The 20250-nt window shown below is 39.7% G+C and overlaps 1 protein-coding gene across 1 annotated transcript in view; it reads right to left on the bottom strand.

Moving 5' to 3' along the window:
* The window catches only part of LOC134531916 (neuroligin-2-like), a 403682-nt gene that overhangs the window by 35547 nt on the left and 347885 nt on the right, over positions 1–20250 (bottom strand). The window contains exons 4-5 of the mRNA XM_063367957.1: positions 12150–12435; positions 3045–3231 (exon numbers count right to left, since the gene is read on the bottom strand). Of these exons, the coding sequence (XP_063224027.1) occupies positions 3045–3231; positions 12150–12435 (473 nt within the window). The remainder of the gene's footprint in view (positions 1–3044; positions 3232–12149; positions 12436–20250) is intronic.

Here is a 20250-nt window from a genome sequence, read left to right as displayed (position 1 = left end):
TTATGATTTGCGTCACTTGCTCTGCTTATAAACTGCCGCTAATTATGAACTGTGCATTATAAAATTAGCTAAGAACTGCTCAGAAATATTTTTTAAGAGAATCTAAAATTTAGTCTGTGTAAAGTATACATTCTCGTCAACTGGGAGTGATAATATATATCCTCAAACAAATAAATTTTACTTTAAGTTACCTTAAGTGGTTCTTGACGAAGTGGAATCAATGAAGGAAAGATTACTGATTATATTTGGAGTAAATAAAAATTTCACAGCTGCATGGGGTGTCATCGTAATTCGCATGGTACTACAACGATGCGCACATAACGCACCAATGTGAAGCGCGCGTTGCAGCATTCGCTGGCGGTAAAAAGAACTGGAAAAATTTGCGGTTTCGATGACCTTCAAGGTAGACTACACAGTCCTCTGGAAACTCGAGAGGATAACGCCACTTCATCGGTTGCTGACAATGATAGCAGTCTCAACTGGGTTGCCTGTGATTCGATTCTTCTATGGCAGAGGGTCTCTCATTAGCCCAGAGTCGTCCTGATTAACAGTGAGCCAAAAAAAAAAAAACTGTTCAAAGGAAAATGCATTTGGATTCTCGCCTATTTCGGTCTCTATACATGAGTGAGAAATACAAAAAATCGCATAGTTCACACAGCGCAATGCATTGCCGCCGAAGGTGTAGTGTCGAACAGCTTTTGTAAAAGCTGATAACGTCAGTTATCAGCTCCTTATTTTTTCAACTCTCTCACAAATAACCTTGTATAAGGCGAAGTAATTTTATAATTTATTTATATTTTATTTAGTTCCATTTTTTCCATATCATTAATCTAATCACACCAAGTTTTACAAGAAGTTCAAAACTCACAAAATCAAGCTGGTGTGTTAGTGATTCTAGTTTGTGCAGTATTTTAATTTATTAAAAGGGAAAAAAGGGAAAGGGGAATGGAATCTATTTCATAAATTTTTATGTCATGACAATTTTGTGTCTTCTAATAATGAAACTTTGCCTTCTTTGATGCAGAGATTGTACTTTAATCGAATTTGAAAGACCATAATATAATTTATGTAGATTGTAGTATTTGTTCCAAAAAATAAATTAAATAGTAAATAAAAACGCCAACGACTTCACAGTGGGACTTTTTTTAGCAGCCACTTACTATTAACATAAGGTATTTCCCTAAATTATAAACTATGCTTAAACGAGTAAAATATTGAAAATTAGATGATAGAAAATAGCTATGGCCAGAGACCGGGAAATTTTGCGAATTCGTTTGGCGTTAGGCTAAAATTAAAGCCTTATGTTGGCTCTACCAGCTTTTGCTCTTGTATTGGGTGATTTCTTAGCAAGGACCGTTTTGTTGTTGTAAGTTGTCACTACCTGATTCACTGCTCTCCTAGCTGGGCATAGTTGTCTCACATCTTTAGTCTTAGATGAGTGTGTCCAAAAAAAATTGCAGTCCGTTCATGAACACAGTGCAAGAGTATGTAGGTTTGCACTCTAGTTTGCGACCATATGAATCCGCAAAATTTCCGTATATCAATCAGATTTTAAGTAAGTAATATTGACGCCTTCTCCAGTAGGTAACGAAAGTAGACATGATGATTTATAGCAAAAAAATGTTTCCGGTACAGATAGCTTACAAAGTAGCGTAACTTCTTCGTAATATTTGGGTTGGTAAAATTTTTGTTGTGACATGAGGTAATTTTTAGATGAATCTAGGACTACTGCAGTTAAACAGCTACATACTCATTGGCCCATGAGAGAGCCACCGTATTTCACCAGGCAGAGCCAGAATATTAATTTATTTTAGATATATAAAATTTTATTGTATTTTAAATAACAATCTAATTTTTACGCAATACATTTAACCCATATTTACATAAATATAAATATTATGATGCATTTTTAGTATACTTTACCAAAAACTAATAAATTAAATTTATTTTATTAAGAAAGGATAATATTTAAATTATAAAATAGGCCTAGAATACCATTCGCTTTACCACGGGAATCATCTAGCCCAGGGGTCGGCAGACTCTCCAGTCAGATGAAACAAAAATTAAGTAAGCAGATTCTCCAAGATTTTTCAGAGAACCGCTACTCACATTTTTTTTCCTGTATCTAAGACGATATAAAAAACATGTTTAAAATCGAAATATTTTTACCATAAGTTCAATATATGAAGTCTTAAAAATAAAGGCCACTTAAAAAAAACACAAAAATGTAAAAAAAAGGGTAGTCGTTAGTAGAGTTCTACTGATAAAACAAAAAAAAAATCCAAATTGTTTTTATTAATTATTTAAGAAAGAAAAAAAAACACGTGGACGAGTGTTGGCGGGCGGTGGGATGGTAGGTGCGAGCGCAGGTTCAGGACATGCGCTGTGATTGGGCCGTTTGATTTTGATCGGCTTTTTGACGTGACAACGTCTAATAAATCGATGAACGCCGGCTGCATGCACGAAAAAGTGTCCCGTTACGCACATTGTCCCATTACGCTGTCTCCCGTTACGCTCATTAAACGCTTGCGCCGCATCTTTCTCTATTCCACTCGATTGGAACAACAATCGATTTGACTTATTCAAGGCACATTAAACTTGAATGTCTCCCATTCGTTTCCTACTTTTCCTATCATCGTCCTATCCTAAAAGAATAAAACAGATTGGAAGAAGTTAAATAGCAAACATGTATAAATGTTATTTTCGTTAAAGCAATAAACATATTTGAATTAATGAGTGCAAATAAAAGTAAATTTATCAATTAAATTGTCGATTTCATTTCACTCCTTCATTTGTATCCATAAAAAAATAGTGATAATTCAATAAAAAATGATTCAATTTTATTCATAAAGGTATGCAATCGTTTCATCAATGTTTTTTTTATGACGTTGTCACTTTGAATTGTCTTCCGTAAACCGACTTTACAGACAACCAATTTTTTGTTATTTTGCGCAGTGAGTGGGAGCGCGGTGAGTTGCCGAGCCGCGGTCTGCCGACCCCACCCAGGACTGGCCCAGGAGGAGAGGAACAGGTAGAGGTACCACCTTGGCGCGGCGCTCCGGCTCCAGGCCGTACTGCACGTCGTCGGCGCTGAAGGCTGAGTAGGCCTCGGCGCGAGCCACGCCCAGCAGCAGGTGGTAGCGGTTCAGCCGCGCCACGGCCGACTTGCGGAGCAGCACGCTGTCCAGCAGGGCGCTGCCCGTCGTCTGTTGTGGCCCCGACGCCTCCGCCCTGCCACACACACGTGACCGGGCTCAAGATGGCTGAACTTCAGGTGGAGTGACAGGGCATGGCACTCTCTCTCCTGCCACACACACGTGACCGGGCTCAAGATGGCTGAACTCCAGGTGGAGTGACAGAGCATGGCACTCTCTCTCTCCTGCCACACACACGTGACCGGGCTCAATATGGCTGAACTTCAGGTGGAGTGACAGGGCATGGCACTCTCTCTCTCCTGCCACACACACGTGACCGGGCTCAAGATGGCTGAACTTCAGGTGGAGTGACAGGGCATGGCACTCTCTCTCCTGCCACACACACGTGACCGGGCTCAAGATGGCTGAACTCCAGGTGGAGTGACAGAGCATGGCACTCTCTCTCTCCTGCCACACACACGTGACCGGGCTCAAGATGACTGAACTCCAGGTGGAGTGACAGAGCATGGCACTCTATTTCCTGCCACACACACTTGACCGGGCTCACGATGGCTGAACTCCAGGTGGAGTGACAGAGCATGGCACTCTCTCTACTGCGACACACACGTGACCGGGCTCAAGATGGCTGAACTTCAGGTGGAGTGACAGGGCACGGCACTCTCCCTCCTGCCACGCACACGTGACCGGGCTCAAGATGACTGAACTCCAGGTGGTGTGACAGAGCATGGTACTCTCTCTCCTGCCACGCACACGTGACCGGGCTCAAGATAGCTGAAGTTCAGGTGGAGTGACAGGGCATGGCACTCTCTCTCTCCTGCCACACACACTTGACCGGGTTCAAGATGGCTTAACTCCAGGTGGAGTGACAGAGCATGGCACTCTCTCTCCTGCCACACACACGTGACCGGGCTCAAGATGACTGAACTCCAGGTGGAGTGACAGAGCATGGCACTCTCTCTCCTGCCACACACACGTGACCGGGCACAAGATGACTGAACTCCAGGTGGAGTGACAGAGCATGGCACTCTCTCTACTGCGACACACACGTGACCGGGCTCAAGATGGCTGAACTTCAGGTGGAGTGACAGGGCACGGCACTCTCTCTCCTGCCACGCACACGTGACCGGGCTCAAGATGGCTGAGGTTCAGGTGGAGTGACAGAGCATGGCACTCTCTCTCTCCTGTCACACACACACGTGACCGGGCTCAAGACGGCTGAACTTCAGGTGGAGTGACAGAGCATGGCACTCTCTCTCCTGCCACACACACGTGACTGGGCTCAAGATGGCTGAACTTCAGGTGGAGTGACAGGGCATGGCACTTTCTCTCTCTCCTGCCACACAAACGTGACCAAGTTCAAGATGGCTGAATTTCAGGTGGAGTGACAGGGCACGGCACTCTCTCTCCTGCCACACACACGTGACCGGGCTCAAGATGGCTGAACTTCAGGTGGAGTGACAGGGCATGGCACTCTCTCTCCTGCCACACACACGTGACCGGGCTCAAGATGGCTGAACTTCAGGTGGAGTGACAGAGCATGAGAATCACACACCCACTTTTTCCTGCCACACACACGTGACCGGGCTCAAGATGGCTGAAGTTCAGGTGGAGTGATAGAGCATCAGAATCACCCACTCACTCTCTCCTGCCACACACACGTGACCTAGCTCAAGATTGCTGAACGTCAGGTGGAGTGACAGAGCATGAGAATTACCCAGCGACTGTCTTCAGCGACACACATGTGACAGAATTAAAGATGGCTGATCTTCAGGTGCACTTTTGGATATTACTATATATATAAAGACGTCAACGAAGAATATATTTAATAATATGTGGCCGGCAGGGCCACATTTTTACTTGTAATTTATATTGTTGTTGGTCTCTAGTTTTATATGCTTTTTTATTTCACGTATTTTTACGCCTTTTTTAATTATTGTTAATTTATCTGTAATTTTTTAATTATATTTGTTTCTGTTAATTAGTTATACGCCGTTTGGTAGCTATGGATTATAAGCTTAAGAATATCGATTGTGTTTCACGTAATTACCACTTGGCGAGCGTCCGGCGGTTGGCTGATGACGTCAGACATTCGGCTTGCCGGGAGTGGAAAATCAGCTGGGGCCGCGAGAAGTGGTGGCCAGCGACCGTGGAGGACAGAGCTATGTGACGGTGCGGGCTGGTGTGCCGGACGGCAACGGGCGACGAAGAGTATTGGGATGGAGGATCCACGCTGGGTGGCAGGGCAATGGATTGCCCTGTGATACAGAAGAAATCGAGGTAAAGAGAGGCCGCAATTTTGATTTTTACCCTCGTGGTGCTGCACTGGTTTTTGGCAAACCTAGTGAACTGTGTATTTTCCCATACTAAATTTTATTTGGACGGAACTTTTATTAGCCTGTTTGGTGAAGAGGCCCATTTGTTTCACACGTTGTTCCAGTGTGGGATTTTTTAAAAAGGTCGCCCGTTTGCCTGTTTGCAAGAAACGAACATTTTGCAATTTGTTTTTGAGACTTTGTCTTCGGAATTTGCATACTTAAAGTTGGCTTTAGCTAATATAATCAGCTTGTGCAGTATTATTAAAAGTATGCGATCGATATTGCACTACATCCGCAGTCTGATTTTCGTTGGTGCGGCCATTCTACGTTTTTATGAAATCATTGGCGAGTTAATAAAGAAGTAAGACTTTGTTTGAAGTAGATGATAAATACTTCTGTGGTAACATAGTTATGTTACGTGAAGAGTTTTTGCTACATTTCCCTTAAAAATAAGATAATTTTTTTTGATCATCGTTCACGCCTTTGTGAATTCGTACCTATGGCCCGGCGTGGCATTAGACTCTGGAGTTGGTGAGGAAGGTCAGGAAGCCAGCGCACGCCTAGGATATTAACTTTGTTTTTTGGCAAGTCTTTAGCAACGAACATCTGAAGAAAGACTAAACCGTTGATTGAGAGTTTAAGAACTTTATTTAAATAAATTTTTTGTACTTCAGTATTATTATTGTAGAATTTTTTTGTATTTATTTGTATTGGTTGTCTTGTTTGATTCTTGGTATTAGGGCAGTCAGTAAATTTTGATATTTTATAGTGGCCACGCCTCACGCCCTTATATATATTTTTATACTTGTTATCAGTATTTATATTTTTACGATTTTTTAAAGGTTATTGTTAGTATCGCAAATGGGGATAAGATGCTGCCATTATTAACGTCAGCTTTTGTAACTAAGCTTGTATGGTTATGTATAGTAAATACTATTTTTGCGAATTTCTATTTTTTAATAACATACGTCCAAAGTCTTGCCTCTTGTTTGTTTAATGGTTACTCTGCTATTATATCCTTTGATGTTTTTGGCCTGACCCCTGGGCAGTGGTGTGGGGAATTTATATTGTTTAGCTTTTTATGCCTGGTTTTAATATTTATTTTTTCCCTTCGCGCCCAGAGTGAGTCGGGGACGCAACCCCTCTTCCAATTAAGGAGGAAGACGGGTTTCAAATAAAGTAAGATTTTTTCTTAATTCAAGTTATTTGTGTCTTCGTATAAACTACGCAGTATTTAAACTTTTGTGCTCTGTGTTACCTTACAAACAGGGTAAATACACACGTGGCGGACACAAAAGTGTTTTTCTAGTTAGTCTTTACAAATTTTTTGAAGTTTTGTTGATATGCCAACGTTACTTTTGTAGAGCCATGCGCAAAGTGACTCAACTTAGTAAGCGCAAATTTACGTTTTTTGTAATTGTAAGGTAGAACATTTTTAGAACATTTGTGGAATGAGAGAGAATGATAATTTCTCCCCGCCCCCTTTTTCACGACTACGTCCTACGAATAACATGTGGTGGAATGAGAGAGCGTGAGAGTTCCCTACCGACTCCATCTAGCGACACACATGCGGCAGTGTTCAAGATGGCCGACCAACAGAATGAGTGATAGAGCATGATAATTCCTCGCCGAATGTTTTGCTTTACTGGCTAAATTCTTTCTGTGGAATTCCATACTTGCTTGCTTACAATACTTTTACAATAGATAATCTCAGCATTTATTTTCTGTGTTTGGTCACGTTCATCATTGTAGGTTTTCCGAGACGGTCAAATGTGCCACGATGCCTCGTGTTTAGAGAGTTGCCAGATTCGCACTGTTATTTGGCGATAGACAGAATTGATAAAGTTTGTTCAAAGAAATTTAATTTTTGGATTTTTACAAAAGATTCCTTTGGAAACCAGTAGCCAAGAAATAGTTTGTAATACTACAATATAGATGTAACTTTGTACAACACCTGGTTATGGTTATTTTTGCATACATGAAATGTATTTTTCGAGATAATACTGTGTATTTCCTTCGAAAAGTAGCACATAAATTTATATTTTAATTGATGGTTCATTCAAGCATAATTTTTTTAAACCATGGAAAATATAATTAAATATTTAAAATAATTCACTTTATGTTATTTTATCATTCTTATTAATGTACGCAGTTAATACTGGAAAGCTATTCAGGAAAGGGTTTATCAAATAACTTTAACTGCTGGATATACTAGGACAAAACAAAAAATAAATGCCCAGGTAAGATTTTGAGCTCAGTATTACTAGAGCACTTTTTTTTAGTGATACAGTCGGTTTCATGTAAATTTACAAATGTACAAATATCTTAAATTTTATATGGATATTTCTGTTAAATTAAAAAAAAAAACGTTACCGTGTATAAATAAATGGTTCTTACCATTGGATCACAAGTTTTATTGACATGACCTGAAGGAATAGAGTCAATAACAAACACCTTTAAAAACAGTTGACCAAATCATGTGAGACAAAGAGAGAAATAAAATTTTATTTTGAAATGGAACTCAAATAATCAGGTAAAATCATACGTTTTTGTAAATTCGTACCATTTACACGAAATAAATTGTAATGTTACAAAAATGTTCATAGTAATACTGGCTTCCTTCTACTGTCTTTTCCATAGTTTAAAAAATTTATGTTTGTACAAAACATCAATAAAAATTTAAAATTATGCGCAGTTTTTAGTAAGCGTGACAATAAATATGCAGTTTTGTTAAAAAAATTCATACACACAAAAATGACTAGCCTAAACCATTGTATTGTTCGAATTCACAAAATATTTACTGTAGCATTAGCAACTATTTCTTGGCAAATGGTTTCCAAAGGAATCTTTAGTTAAATAATAAAGATTTTTTTTTTCTGTGCAGTAGCCATTTATTCATTTATTATTCATATGTTTGAGGAATTCAGTCTGGCCAAAAAGATAATGTGAAGTTCAAAGGTCTCTCTACGTATGCCCATAAAATCTCACCGAATTACCTACTCCCAGTTCAACAAACTTTCTAACAAAACAAAAATTTCAATGCACGAATTATACCCACGAGAAGTTATAGTACTCGTCAGAGAAGCCTCTCATTTTGAGATAAATACCGTACTAACATGCCATTTCTCAGTCAGTCACGTTATAGTCACGAACAGTAAACACCGTATTAACATATACAATTTCTCTGTCAGTCACGTTATAGTTAAGAAAAGTAAACACCATACTCAAATTTCATTTCTCAATCAATCACGTTATAGTCACGAACAGTAAACACCGTACTGACATACCATTTATAGTTCAGTCACGTTATAGTCACGAACAGTAAACACCGTACTGACATACCATTTCTAGCTCAGTCACGTTATAGTCAAGAACAGTAAACAACGTACTGACATACCCTTTATAGCTCAGTCACGTTATAGTCACGAACAGTAAACACCGTACTGACATACCATTTCTAGGTCAGTAATGTTTATAGTCGCGTACAGTAAAACCAGTTGAAATGTGTTTCGACGTCAAAAAAAAAAAAAGAAGGAAGGAAACAGAACCGTTTGAAGTGCGGCGCGGGAATATTTCAAAGACGCAATAAACGCGGGAACTGCCGGAGATCTCTCGACGCACGAACCAGAAAGGACCTTTGAAGCTCGTCGACAAAAAGGGGGTGGGGGGGGGGGAGGGAGAGAAGGGTGAGCCACGAATAGTCGCCGTCGACCCAGTATGAAAAAAAAAATATTAAAAAAAAAATTCCCCGCGCGGAGATCCTCGACTAACGCAAAAAAAATTGTCAAGGAACGACGACAGCTACGAGTAGCGTCGGAAGGTCTTGGATTGGGGTTGGAAAGGGGGAAAAGGTTGAATGGCGGTAGAACCAGGAGACGATGAAGTGGCGGAAGAAGGAAAGAGACGAAATTTGGCGAGACGGGAAAGGAAGAGGGGGGTTGGGGAGTTGTCTCCGGCACTCGAAAATTCCGTCGGGAGGAGTCCCCGGCGCGCAGCGATGCGGTGATTCAATCTCACGGCGGGTGGGCGACGACGACGGGTTGGAGAGTCGTCGACGGCTTCGTCGAGGTGTCGGCGAGGCCTCCCTCGAGACAAGCGCGGGAGCCGGAAGTAATTAAACGTGGCGCGAACCAACCGCCGAGACGGGCGGGCGTCCGCGAACTCGGGGTCGGACTTCGCGGCATCGGAACACACAAAAAAAAAAAAAAATTGGTTGTCTTGTAAAGTCGGTTTACGGACGATAGTTCAACGTGACAAAGTCATAACAAAACATTGATGAAACGATTGCACACTTTTATGAATAAAATTGAATAATTTTTATTGAATTATCACTATTTTGTATGGATACAAATGTAGGAGTGAAATGAAATATACAATTTAATTGATAAATTTACTTTTATTTGCACGCATTAATTCAAATACGTTTATTACTTTAACGAAGATATTATTTTAACTATAACTTTTATACATGTTTGCTATTTAACTTATTCCAATCTGTGTTATTCTGTTAAGGATAGGACGATGATAGGAAAAGTAGGAAACGAATGAGAGTGTTTCAAGTTTAATGTGCCTCGAAAAAAGTCAAATCGATGGTTGTTCCAATCGAGTGGAAGAGAGATAGATGCGGCGCAAGCGTACAATGAGCGTAATAGGACACAGCGTAACGGGACAATGTGCGTAACGGGACACTTTTTCGTGCGTGCAGCCGGCGTTCATCGATTTATTAGACGTTGTCACGTCAAAAAAAATCCGTATTTATACAAAAGATTCTTTTGGTAACCAGTTGCTAAGAAATAGTAATAAACTACAAGATTGATAATTTAACATTACACAACAATATGTATATATTCGCATTTTGTACTACGTTTTTCAAGATTCTTAAGAAAATTGGCACGCAATTTCGTATTGTAATTGATGGTTCTTTCAAGCATATATATTTTTTTCAAACAGTGGAAAAAGATAATGGAATATTAAACAATTTGAATTAATTTTGTTTTTATCGTGCGTATTATGTGCGTAGTTAATACTGCAAAGTATATTCAGGGAACGGATTACAAATAAATTTAACTATTGGAGGTACTGGGACAACACGAATCATACATGCCCGGGTGAGAATCCGGACCCAATATTAATGCGAACACTGTTTTGTAGTGATACAGTTGATTCCGTGTAAATGTACAAAATTTAAAAATATCTCTGTTTTTACACGAATATTCCTTTTCCAATAATAAAAAAAAATACAGTGTATGTACCCAAACAACCTCAACCGACATTTGGTAATGAAGTGTGAAAGTGCGTTTACACCGGCGCAAAATTGCAGGAAAACGGTTAGAAAATTTTCTACCAACAAATTGTACGCATGTTGGCGACAACTGTTGACAATACAGGGCGTTAAAAACTAAAAATTACTGTTGTCAGAACACTGTCAGGATACTGTCAGAGAAATACGTGCTTCTGGCAGCCGTAGCAATTGTAGTAATTTTTATTCAGCGTTTACATAGACGTCAAAGTAGATTTTGGGTTCGTCCTTCTCTTTTGATTCACCGAAAGTATTCTAGACGAGATTTATTGAGAGATCTAAATTTTGATGTCTGTAGGTTATTTGTAAACGAGAGAAGATTGGGTGCTATTAAGAATTCCAAAAGAATTTTTTTTTTTTTTTTTTTTTCAGATTTTGAGTTGATTATAAAACCACCTCATAAAAGCGCATGATTAGGAAGGTGGATGTAGGGGGGAAGGGGGGGTAGGGGGCGACCGCCGTTCCGGAAAACACGTTCACATTGGCCGTGAGGTCGCTTTGCTGCACTGCCGGCGTTTATCGTTACTGTTTTCATTCCCGTTCAGCGTTTCCTATTTTCAGCGGGATACATTTCACATTTCACAGACACATTTCCATAAGAGTTTTTTTTCTTTAAAGACCAACGCATTAGTATGTACATGAGGTTCCTGTTGTAATTTTATTCTTATGGGACTACGATTTTCTGGTGACGGATTGTCAATCGTCAGGATTCGGCCATGCTCGACCGTTTCCGCCTCTTGATGCCTGTGATCGGGACCTCTTCGGACCATCTTCGGGCACATTTTGCCTTTTATCATCCTCGCATCCTGCACAGTGGTTCGCTAGTTGTGCTAGTGTTACCTGCGAGGTGCAATACAGTCGTCAGCGGGGACGCACCACAACGCCGAAATACCACAACGCCGAACGTACAATACCGCCGAAAACCATAACCCCGAAATGCCAAATTGACCACAACGCCGACAGCTAGAAAACTGCTGAGTACCACAACGTTGAAATACATTAACCCCGAAAAATATCATTGCAGGACTGCCACAAAGGTTAGGTTAGGTAAGGTTAGCACACAAATTCATTCATCAGTTGTTTTTCATTTTGCTCCTGTGCTCCCCCCCCCCCCGCAGGGGTTACTGTATTTCGGCGTTGTGGTACACTGCAGTTTTCTAGCTGTCAGCGTTGCGGTCAATTTGGCATTCGGCGTTATGGTATTCGGCGTTATTGTACGTTCTGCGTTGTGGTATTTCGGCGTTGTGGTAACGACCCGTCGTCAGTCACAATATTTTGATTTTGTTTCGCTACTGGCTACTACGATCGTAAAAAAAATATGAAATGTAACGCTGTAACTTTACATGGAGACACGGCTTGAAGGGGGGAAGGTTGGCACACCTGGCGGGCGGCTGCACGCCGGCCCCTGGAGGCTCGCCGCTGTCCACCACGACGCCGTCGACGCTGGGGCCGAAGGCGGGCGAGTAGCGCGGCGCGCGCACGGGCGCCCCCACCAGCAGCTGCAAGGGCCGCTCCCGCAGGCAGCGCAGCAGCTGCGCGTGCTGCAGCTGCGCCGGGCAGCCGGCGTGGCGAGCCACCTGCGCCGCGTAGCGCGCCGGGCTGCGCACCAGCGACCAGGGGCTGAGCGCCGAGCCGCTCATCAGCACCGCGCGGTGGAACAGCAGGCCTGCGCAACCCCTCCCCCGGGTCGCCTTCACCACCTTTCTTCAAGGAGGGGAGGAGATGAATTGTTGCCCCTTTGGAAGGGCAGCCCTACAGGATTTTTCTGACAGCGGTTAGTTTAGGTTAGGTTTGGTTAGGTTAGGTCAGGTACTTTACTAACTAACCACTGTCAGAAAAATCCTGAAGGGCTGCCCGTCCAAGGGGCAACAATTCAGGCAACATTTCAAAAACACCACTGTTAAAGATATCCTGATGGGCTGCCCTTCCAAGGGGCAACAATTCAGACAACCTTTCAAAAACACCACTGTCAGAAAAATCATGAAGGGCGGCCCATCCAAGGGGCAACAATTCAGACAACATTTCAAAAACACCACTGTCAGAAAAATCCTAAAGGGCTGCCCTTCCAAGGGGCAACAATTCAGACAACCTTTTAAAAACACCACTTTTAAAGATATCCTGATGGTCTGCCCTTCCAAGGGGCAACAATTCAGGATTATATTATTACAAAAATAGACACATTTTAAGATACTGGAAGGGCTGCCCTTCCAGTCGCTTTACAAACTAACCACTGTCTGAAAAATCCTGAAGGGCTGCCCATCCAAGGGGCAACAATTCAGACAATATTTCAAAAACACTACTGTCAGAAAAATCCTGAAAGGCTGCCCATCCAAGGGTTAACAATTCAAACAACATTTCAAAAACACCACTGTCAGAAAAATCCTGAAGGGCTGCCCTTCCAAGGGCAACAATTCAGACAACCTTTTAAAAACACCACTTTTAAAGATATCCTGATGGTCTGCACTTCCAAGGGGCAACAATTCAGGATTATATTATTACAAAAATAGACACATTTTAAGATACTGGAAGGGCTGCCCTTCCAGTCGCTTTACAAACTAACCACTGTCTGAAAAATCCTGAAGGGCTGCCCATCCAAGGGGCAACAATTCAGACAATATTTCAAAAACACTACTGTCAGAAAAATCCTGAAAGGCTGCCCATCCAAGGGGCAACAATTCAAACAACATTTCAAAAACACCACTGTCAGAAAAATCCTGAAGGGCTGCCCTTCCAAGGGGCAACAATTCAGACAACCTTTCAAAAACACCACTGTCAGAAAAATCCTGAAGAGCTGCCCTTCCAAGGGGCAACAATTCATACAACCTTTCAAAAACACTACTGTCAGAAAAATCCTAAAGGGCTGCCCTTCCAAGGGGCAGCATTTCAGTCGCCCCCCTTGAAGGAGGGGTGGGTTGGGGGAGTTAAAAATATAACAAATAAAAAACTAAAATACACGTATTAAAAAACAATTATCACGTGACCGGGTCTTTCATCACTCGCCAGAGATGTGTAACAACACTAACCTCTGTGACGATAAAATTCACGTGTTCTCATTTTTGCAAAAAACACATCTTACATACGAGGGATATTCCTTAACGTAAAGAAGCCCGTTCGGTCATTTTTTATTAATAGCTTTAGTTCACTGGATAGCTACTTCAAATTTTCACGTAATTGCCATTCTGTTTCCAAGAACATTTCGTAACGCTTCACCAAGTTTCACTCCACACAGAGGTTCACCGCCTGGGAATGGAACGGACGCCTTGACCATAGGCATCATGGACTTCGAATACGCAATGCGTGTAGCCTAAGTGCAGGCGCTGGTTAAACATCTCCTGAAAACGTTGACGCAATATCCGTACTCGAGTCGAAAAAGGACGGCTACTAATTTTTTTTTGGGACAATAAGGGTGAAGTTGTGGTTGGTTTCATGGACCGCGGGTCTAAAATCACAGCTAAATTTACAAAATTACGATTGTAATCTATTTTAATTCCTTGGCGGTGAACTTCTACATATGCAGAAGGGTTAAATAAGCTGGTGCAGCGTTACCAAAAGTTATTGGAACTAAATGGCAATTAGGTGAAAATGGGAAGTAGGTACGAAGTAAAATAAAACTGTAAATAAAAACTTTTTCTCACGAGTTATTTTTTTTAATGACAAAAACAGACCTTACTTTAAGACTATCCCACGTAATGCAAAACTTGGACAAGAAATTTAACTTTAGAATCCTTTAAAATAACGCCGGATATTCTTGTTAAAATACTTTAAAGTTTCCCTTTGGCTTTGTGAGGTTTTGTTCACGACATTCACCACAGATGGCAGCGCCGTGGTTACGCTTTTCCCTGCCATGCTACTTCCGTCCCTTTCGCGAACTACCAACCACCGTATACCGAGAGATTATATGTTACACATAAAAAAATTGGTTGTCTGTAAAATCGGTTTACGGACGATAGTTTAACGTGACAACTGTCATAACAAAACATTGATGAAATGATTGTATACTTTTATGAATAAAATTGAATCATTTTTTATTTTAATAATAAAATAATAAATACTTGAAATTATACCAGTAATCAGATTTTTAAAATGCAAGAATAATTAACCTTTATTGCCAGAATTGTTGTTGTAATAATCAATGAAAACCACATTAACTTTTCACTTCACTTTATAAACAGTCGACGAAACAGTTCACGTGTAGATGACTTGTAATTAATTTTAAAAACTGGCATTTAGCTATAAAATTTAAATATAATTATGAACAAGTTTTCATATAAATAAACTGTAATAAAATATCTATCATCAATTATATGAATCACCATAATTTTTTAGTCAATTGTAACATAACCTATTATTACTGCACTCGCCGACAGCGTAACGGAACACAGCGTAACGGAACAATGAGCGTAACGTGACATAGCGTAACGGAACAATGAGCGTAACGGGACACATCGTAACGGAAAATGTGCGTAACGGGATATTTTTTCGTGCGTGCATCCGGCGTTCATCGATTTATTAGACGTTGTCACGTCAAAAACTTACATCTCTATTGACACTAACACACTGACACATGGGCCTACAATAGTAGCTGTAGGCGACATGGCTTCTGCCATCGGTAACATACCATCTTCACTGATATTTTGAAAATTTTTCATAGCTTCTGGGGAGGGCATCATCCCTCCCTATCCCCCCTCCGTCCATCAATGAACACCAAATGAACTGTTCACTAATCTTTAAAGGTAAACTTGTCAATAAGTTAAGGCAGTAGCTATTTTCAGAGCTATTCACTATGCCTCAAGGGGACCTGGTCGCGCATCCAACTGACCTTAACTTAATGGCTGGCTTGAAGGTGTCGTTAACTCGCTAATGACTGGTTAAATAATACACGAAACACAAAATTATAATGTAATGTTACTAAAATAACATTCAGAAGTTTATTGTAGAGTTCAAAAGGGCGAATTTTTAAAATGGAAGTTCTAATTGATTATAAAATCAGGAAAATATTTATTAATGTAATGACACTTATATAATATTTATTAACACAGCTTGGTGATGTTTACAGCAGCAATAAATTTCAATAATGATTTTTTATATTGATATGCGTATGTAGTAAGGAATATAGAAGTAATACATTACTTTTAATTTCATATTATTTTCGATAAATTCATTGGTAGTTCTCAATTTGACTTAAAGTATTAAAATGGCAAAGATTTTATACACCCTTAATTCTTACTTCAGTGATACATAATGGCTATTTGAGTTTACACCCGCTGGTCTCATTCCAGCTGAGCGATAGTCACCGTAATAATGCATGCTCAGAATTCTCAAAATTTCTTATAAGGTAAATTTGTTTGTGTAGAACACGTAATAAGATGAAATTATGGATTTTACTGGAATTATTGTGTCATATATGCAGCGAACAGACAGTCAGCTCCATGTGTGAGAGTAATCGTGCATACACAATATTTCTGACGTGTCATCAAGATTATCTGATTTTGTAATAAGTAAATAGCACTTCGTAACTGGCTATCTCAATTAGCAATAACTACGGAAAATTAGAAATGCACTGAAAGAGTTAAAAAGTTAAATAATGTCTCTAAAATCTAACATAAAAAGTTATATTATTAATGTTTTAAAACTGCAAGGAAAAAGCCCACTTTTGATGATTTCAGAAAAGCACTGTAGCTAAATATGCACTTATTTAATTTTTTTTTCCAAAATGTAAATAATCTTGCTTTAGACTAAAAAATTTTGTTAGTTTATTCCTCAACGTCACCTTGGAAATTTTTGAGCAAATATTTGAATTTTAATATTCTGCATGACTCACTGGAAATGTGAGAAAAATTGTCTACGGCATGTTAAGAATAGTGTTAGGGTAAGTCCGGGGTAGATGGCCATAGTTTTTTTAAATGCCCAAATTAAATAAATATATTAGGTAAAATTCCTGATTTAATTGGTAAAGCATTCATTGTATACTAAATTTATGAAGTAATATTTTTATGATAGTCCCAATTGTATAGTTTAGAAGAAAGTTCATTAAAATATTTTTAGACAACCTGGGCCATCTCACCCATAGTACCGGTAGAGATGGCCATATGCTTCAGGGACAGATGGCCAACCAAAGAGTCTGCCGAAATAATCTGTAAAGAACAATACATACACATGTTTAAAGACATAAATCAAGTGGAACCCTTTTGCTAAGTTATGAAATGAAGTGTGCTGATTGGTAACATAAAACATGGACGAAAATTAAACTTAAAAAACACCTACAGGTTATTATAGCTTTTCCACAGTTGTTGCACACATCAGTAAAGTTAGTACAGTTTTCGTGTAACCAACGACGACAGCGAACACATTTTATCCAGTCACATGTCAGTACTGTAAGGTTGTAGTCTTCACCACAACCGATGCACTCCTCGTCTTCTTGATCAAGATCGTCACTAGATTCGTCCTGCAATGTTACTTCCGATTCTGATCTGCTACTTGACGAAGTATTTCTTCTGGGTCGAAGTACTTTCCTCTGCTTTGATTTTGTGTTATATGCCTGCATAGGCATAGCCTTCTTTTGCTTCCCTAGAAATATTTTGTCCATCTTCTTTCTTTTCGTTTTCAATTGTGCAATATTTTCAGGAGATGTTAGAAGAGTAGCTTTCTGTTTTTTACGTTTCGGCGTCTGTTTTGATGTTTTTGGAATGGGCAAAATCTCAGTCAGGACTTTGGTAGGCGAGATAGCATCGGCACCACAAGTAGACGGTGAAGTAACGTTTGTAGTCATGATGCGATCTACAGTTGTGCTAAATAAGCATTTGTCTGCATTCTGACATGATGTACCGGGATCTTCAATGGCTGGGTAAGTGTCAATCTGTTCTATCTCCATGTTACTTACACCGGAAGGCGAATTTTCCTCGGTATCTTCGTTGGGAACACCAGAAGAATTTCTGGAACAGCCAGGTTCTTCTAAATTAGTTTCAAGCAAACTATGTGTTGCATGTTCACGATTTTCATTGTCTCTAGACCTGGAGTTTACAACAAAAGCATAGTCTGGAATAGCATCCACGTTGAAAGGGTAGATTCCAGTGGCTCTGAAACCTGCTATCGCATTTTCAGGTGTTGCTGCTTTTCTCCAAGTTTCACTCAGAAGCTCACCAAACTGTATCCTAGTTATCTTTCGGTTCGGATGGTTTGTTAGCCACTTAGAACAAGCAGTGTAGAAGTGATGTTTCAGAGATTTAAATACAGCACGGTCTAGTGGCTGTAAATAATGTGTTGTATGGCTAGGGAGACACAGTAATATGATATCATTCTCGTCTGCGAATTCAAGAACTTCCACAGAATTGCAGTGAGAAGAATGGCCATCCATAATCAACAGTACTTTCCCTGCAGGTTTGCGAGGAAAAAAATGGTTTTTAAGCCAATTAAAAAAAATAACTGTGTTAACATAGGCAGATTTTTCAGACATCATTACAATGCTGCCTGGTGGCATGTTATCCTCCCATTCTGGTTTTTTGTTTTTCCCCTTCATTACCGAAACTGGAGGGAGGAACACGCCCTCTGCATTACAGCATGCTATGACTGTTATTGTCTCTCCTTTTTCTCCTGAAGTAATAGTGTGAACTACTTTGGAACCTCTCTCAGCTAGAACTTCACCAGGGCGGTTATTCAGCTGCAAGCCTGTTTCGTCCATATTGAATATCGCTGATGGCTTATTAATAAGTTGGTTTTCCTCCAAGATAATTTTCAAAAGAGAAAAATATTCTGCCACTTCATTACGGTCCATACCTTGAACTCTAGCAAGTGAAACACCCTCAGACTTGCGCACAGATATATCTGGATGTCTCGAAAGAAATAGTTGCAACCAGTCATATCCGGCCTTCTCGTTTTCATTATTGAATCTATGATGGATTCCTAACTGAGTAGCAAAATTGTATGCTAAACTACGAACATCGTCTCTAGTCAGAGGGAAGCCACTCATTTGCATTTTTTTTATGTGACGCACAAGTCTTTCTTCATTGTCTTTGCCGAAACAAGAACTCGGTCCCATTGACCCTTTTGTTATATTTCCTTGTTTTATTCTTCTTTCAAGAGTTTTTCTGGGTATATTAAACATTGCAGATGCTTTGCGGACAGATGTACCACTTTCGACGGCTTCGAAAGCGTGTTTTAAATCCTCTGCTTTCCATCTACCACGAGTACTCCCCACCTTAGGAGTGTATTTATTTGGCATCTAGAAAGAAAGAACAAAAAGAAATTGCAATAATTACACGACCCTTCCTTGTTTACCAGAGTATACTCGGCCACTACCGACTTGGTGGAATATAACTACCCAAGTTATTTCGCGTGAAATATTTTTCTGTTACATACTTTTTTAGCAGAGCTAAATCGTTCTTTTAAAGTAGTTCAGTATTTACACGACAGATTGGGCTGCAAGACAGTACCACGGCGCAGTTTGCCTTTATATTCTACACTACATCATAGATAGCACCACGTTCAAAGATGACGAGTGAGCAATCACATAGACTACATCTCGACTAGGTATCTCGGTGGCAAGAGTAACGAATTTCGTTGCTTTTAAGTATGTAGGTAGATTTGTTACACCCTACTCTATCTGTAAACTATTTACAGCATTTTGTGTTTTAAAAAATGTTTCTTTGGTGAAAATATTTTAAGTGATGATGTGCGTGCACGGATTTTCAAATAGCCTATATTATAAGCGAGAAAATTCTTTTAAGAAATAACATATTTTCATTATTATAATTGTTAAAATTTGTATTGTTTTTCCTTACATTTTAAATTTTTTGTTAAACAGTTTTTAACATCAACAAAAGTATTTTTACACAAAATTAATAAATTAATATAATAAAACAATTGTATTAAAATATATGGGTGGCCAAGTATACTTTGGTAAGAAAACCATTTCAGTAAAATAAAGATTTCATAAATTTAAAAAATGTAAGTTTTTCGTTATTCCATTAGACAGATTAAAAATTTATTTTCATAATAGAAAACGCAAGAGGTTAATGGGTGGCCAACTATCCCGAATAAAACATGGCCATCTATCCCGATTGTACGGGTGAGAGGGCGAAGGAGCATAAAAATAATGGCGAATGATGCTTGGAACCTTCAATGATTACATATGTCCGGGAAGGTATAAAAAGACCTACAAACAAGTTTATCCCTTTTTTTTACTTATTATCTTTAATTTTCAGGCCAAAATTGTGACTAGGAGAATTATTTTAGACAGAAAGTAAAAAGAAAAAGGCAAAAATACTCACAATTATAGCGCTTTTCCGATGCGTAAACAACACCTTCCACGTAACTCATCACCAACTCAACACACAGTGAATTGGGATGCATTCTAGCGCCTGGTTGCCGAACTATGACGATTGGCCATCTCTACCGTATGGCCATCTACCCCGGACTTACCCTATACATTAGCGTATGAAAAAAAAGTTACAGCAATAAAGCTTCGTTGCCTTTTTAATGTTTT

This window comes from Bacillus rossius, chromosome 5 (assembly GCF_032445375.1).
Source record: "Bacillus rossius redtenbacheri isolate Brsri chromosome 5, Brsri_v3, whole genome shotgun sequence".
Classification (NCBI taxonomy): domain Eukaryota; kingdom Metazoa; phylum Arthropoda; class Insecta; order Phasmatodea; family Bacillidae; genus Bacillus; species Bacillus rossius.
The sequence above is the reverse complement of the archived record's forward strand: the minus strand, read 5'-3'. Positions and strand labels throughout refer to the sequence as shown.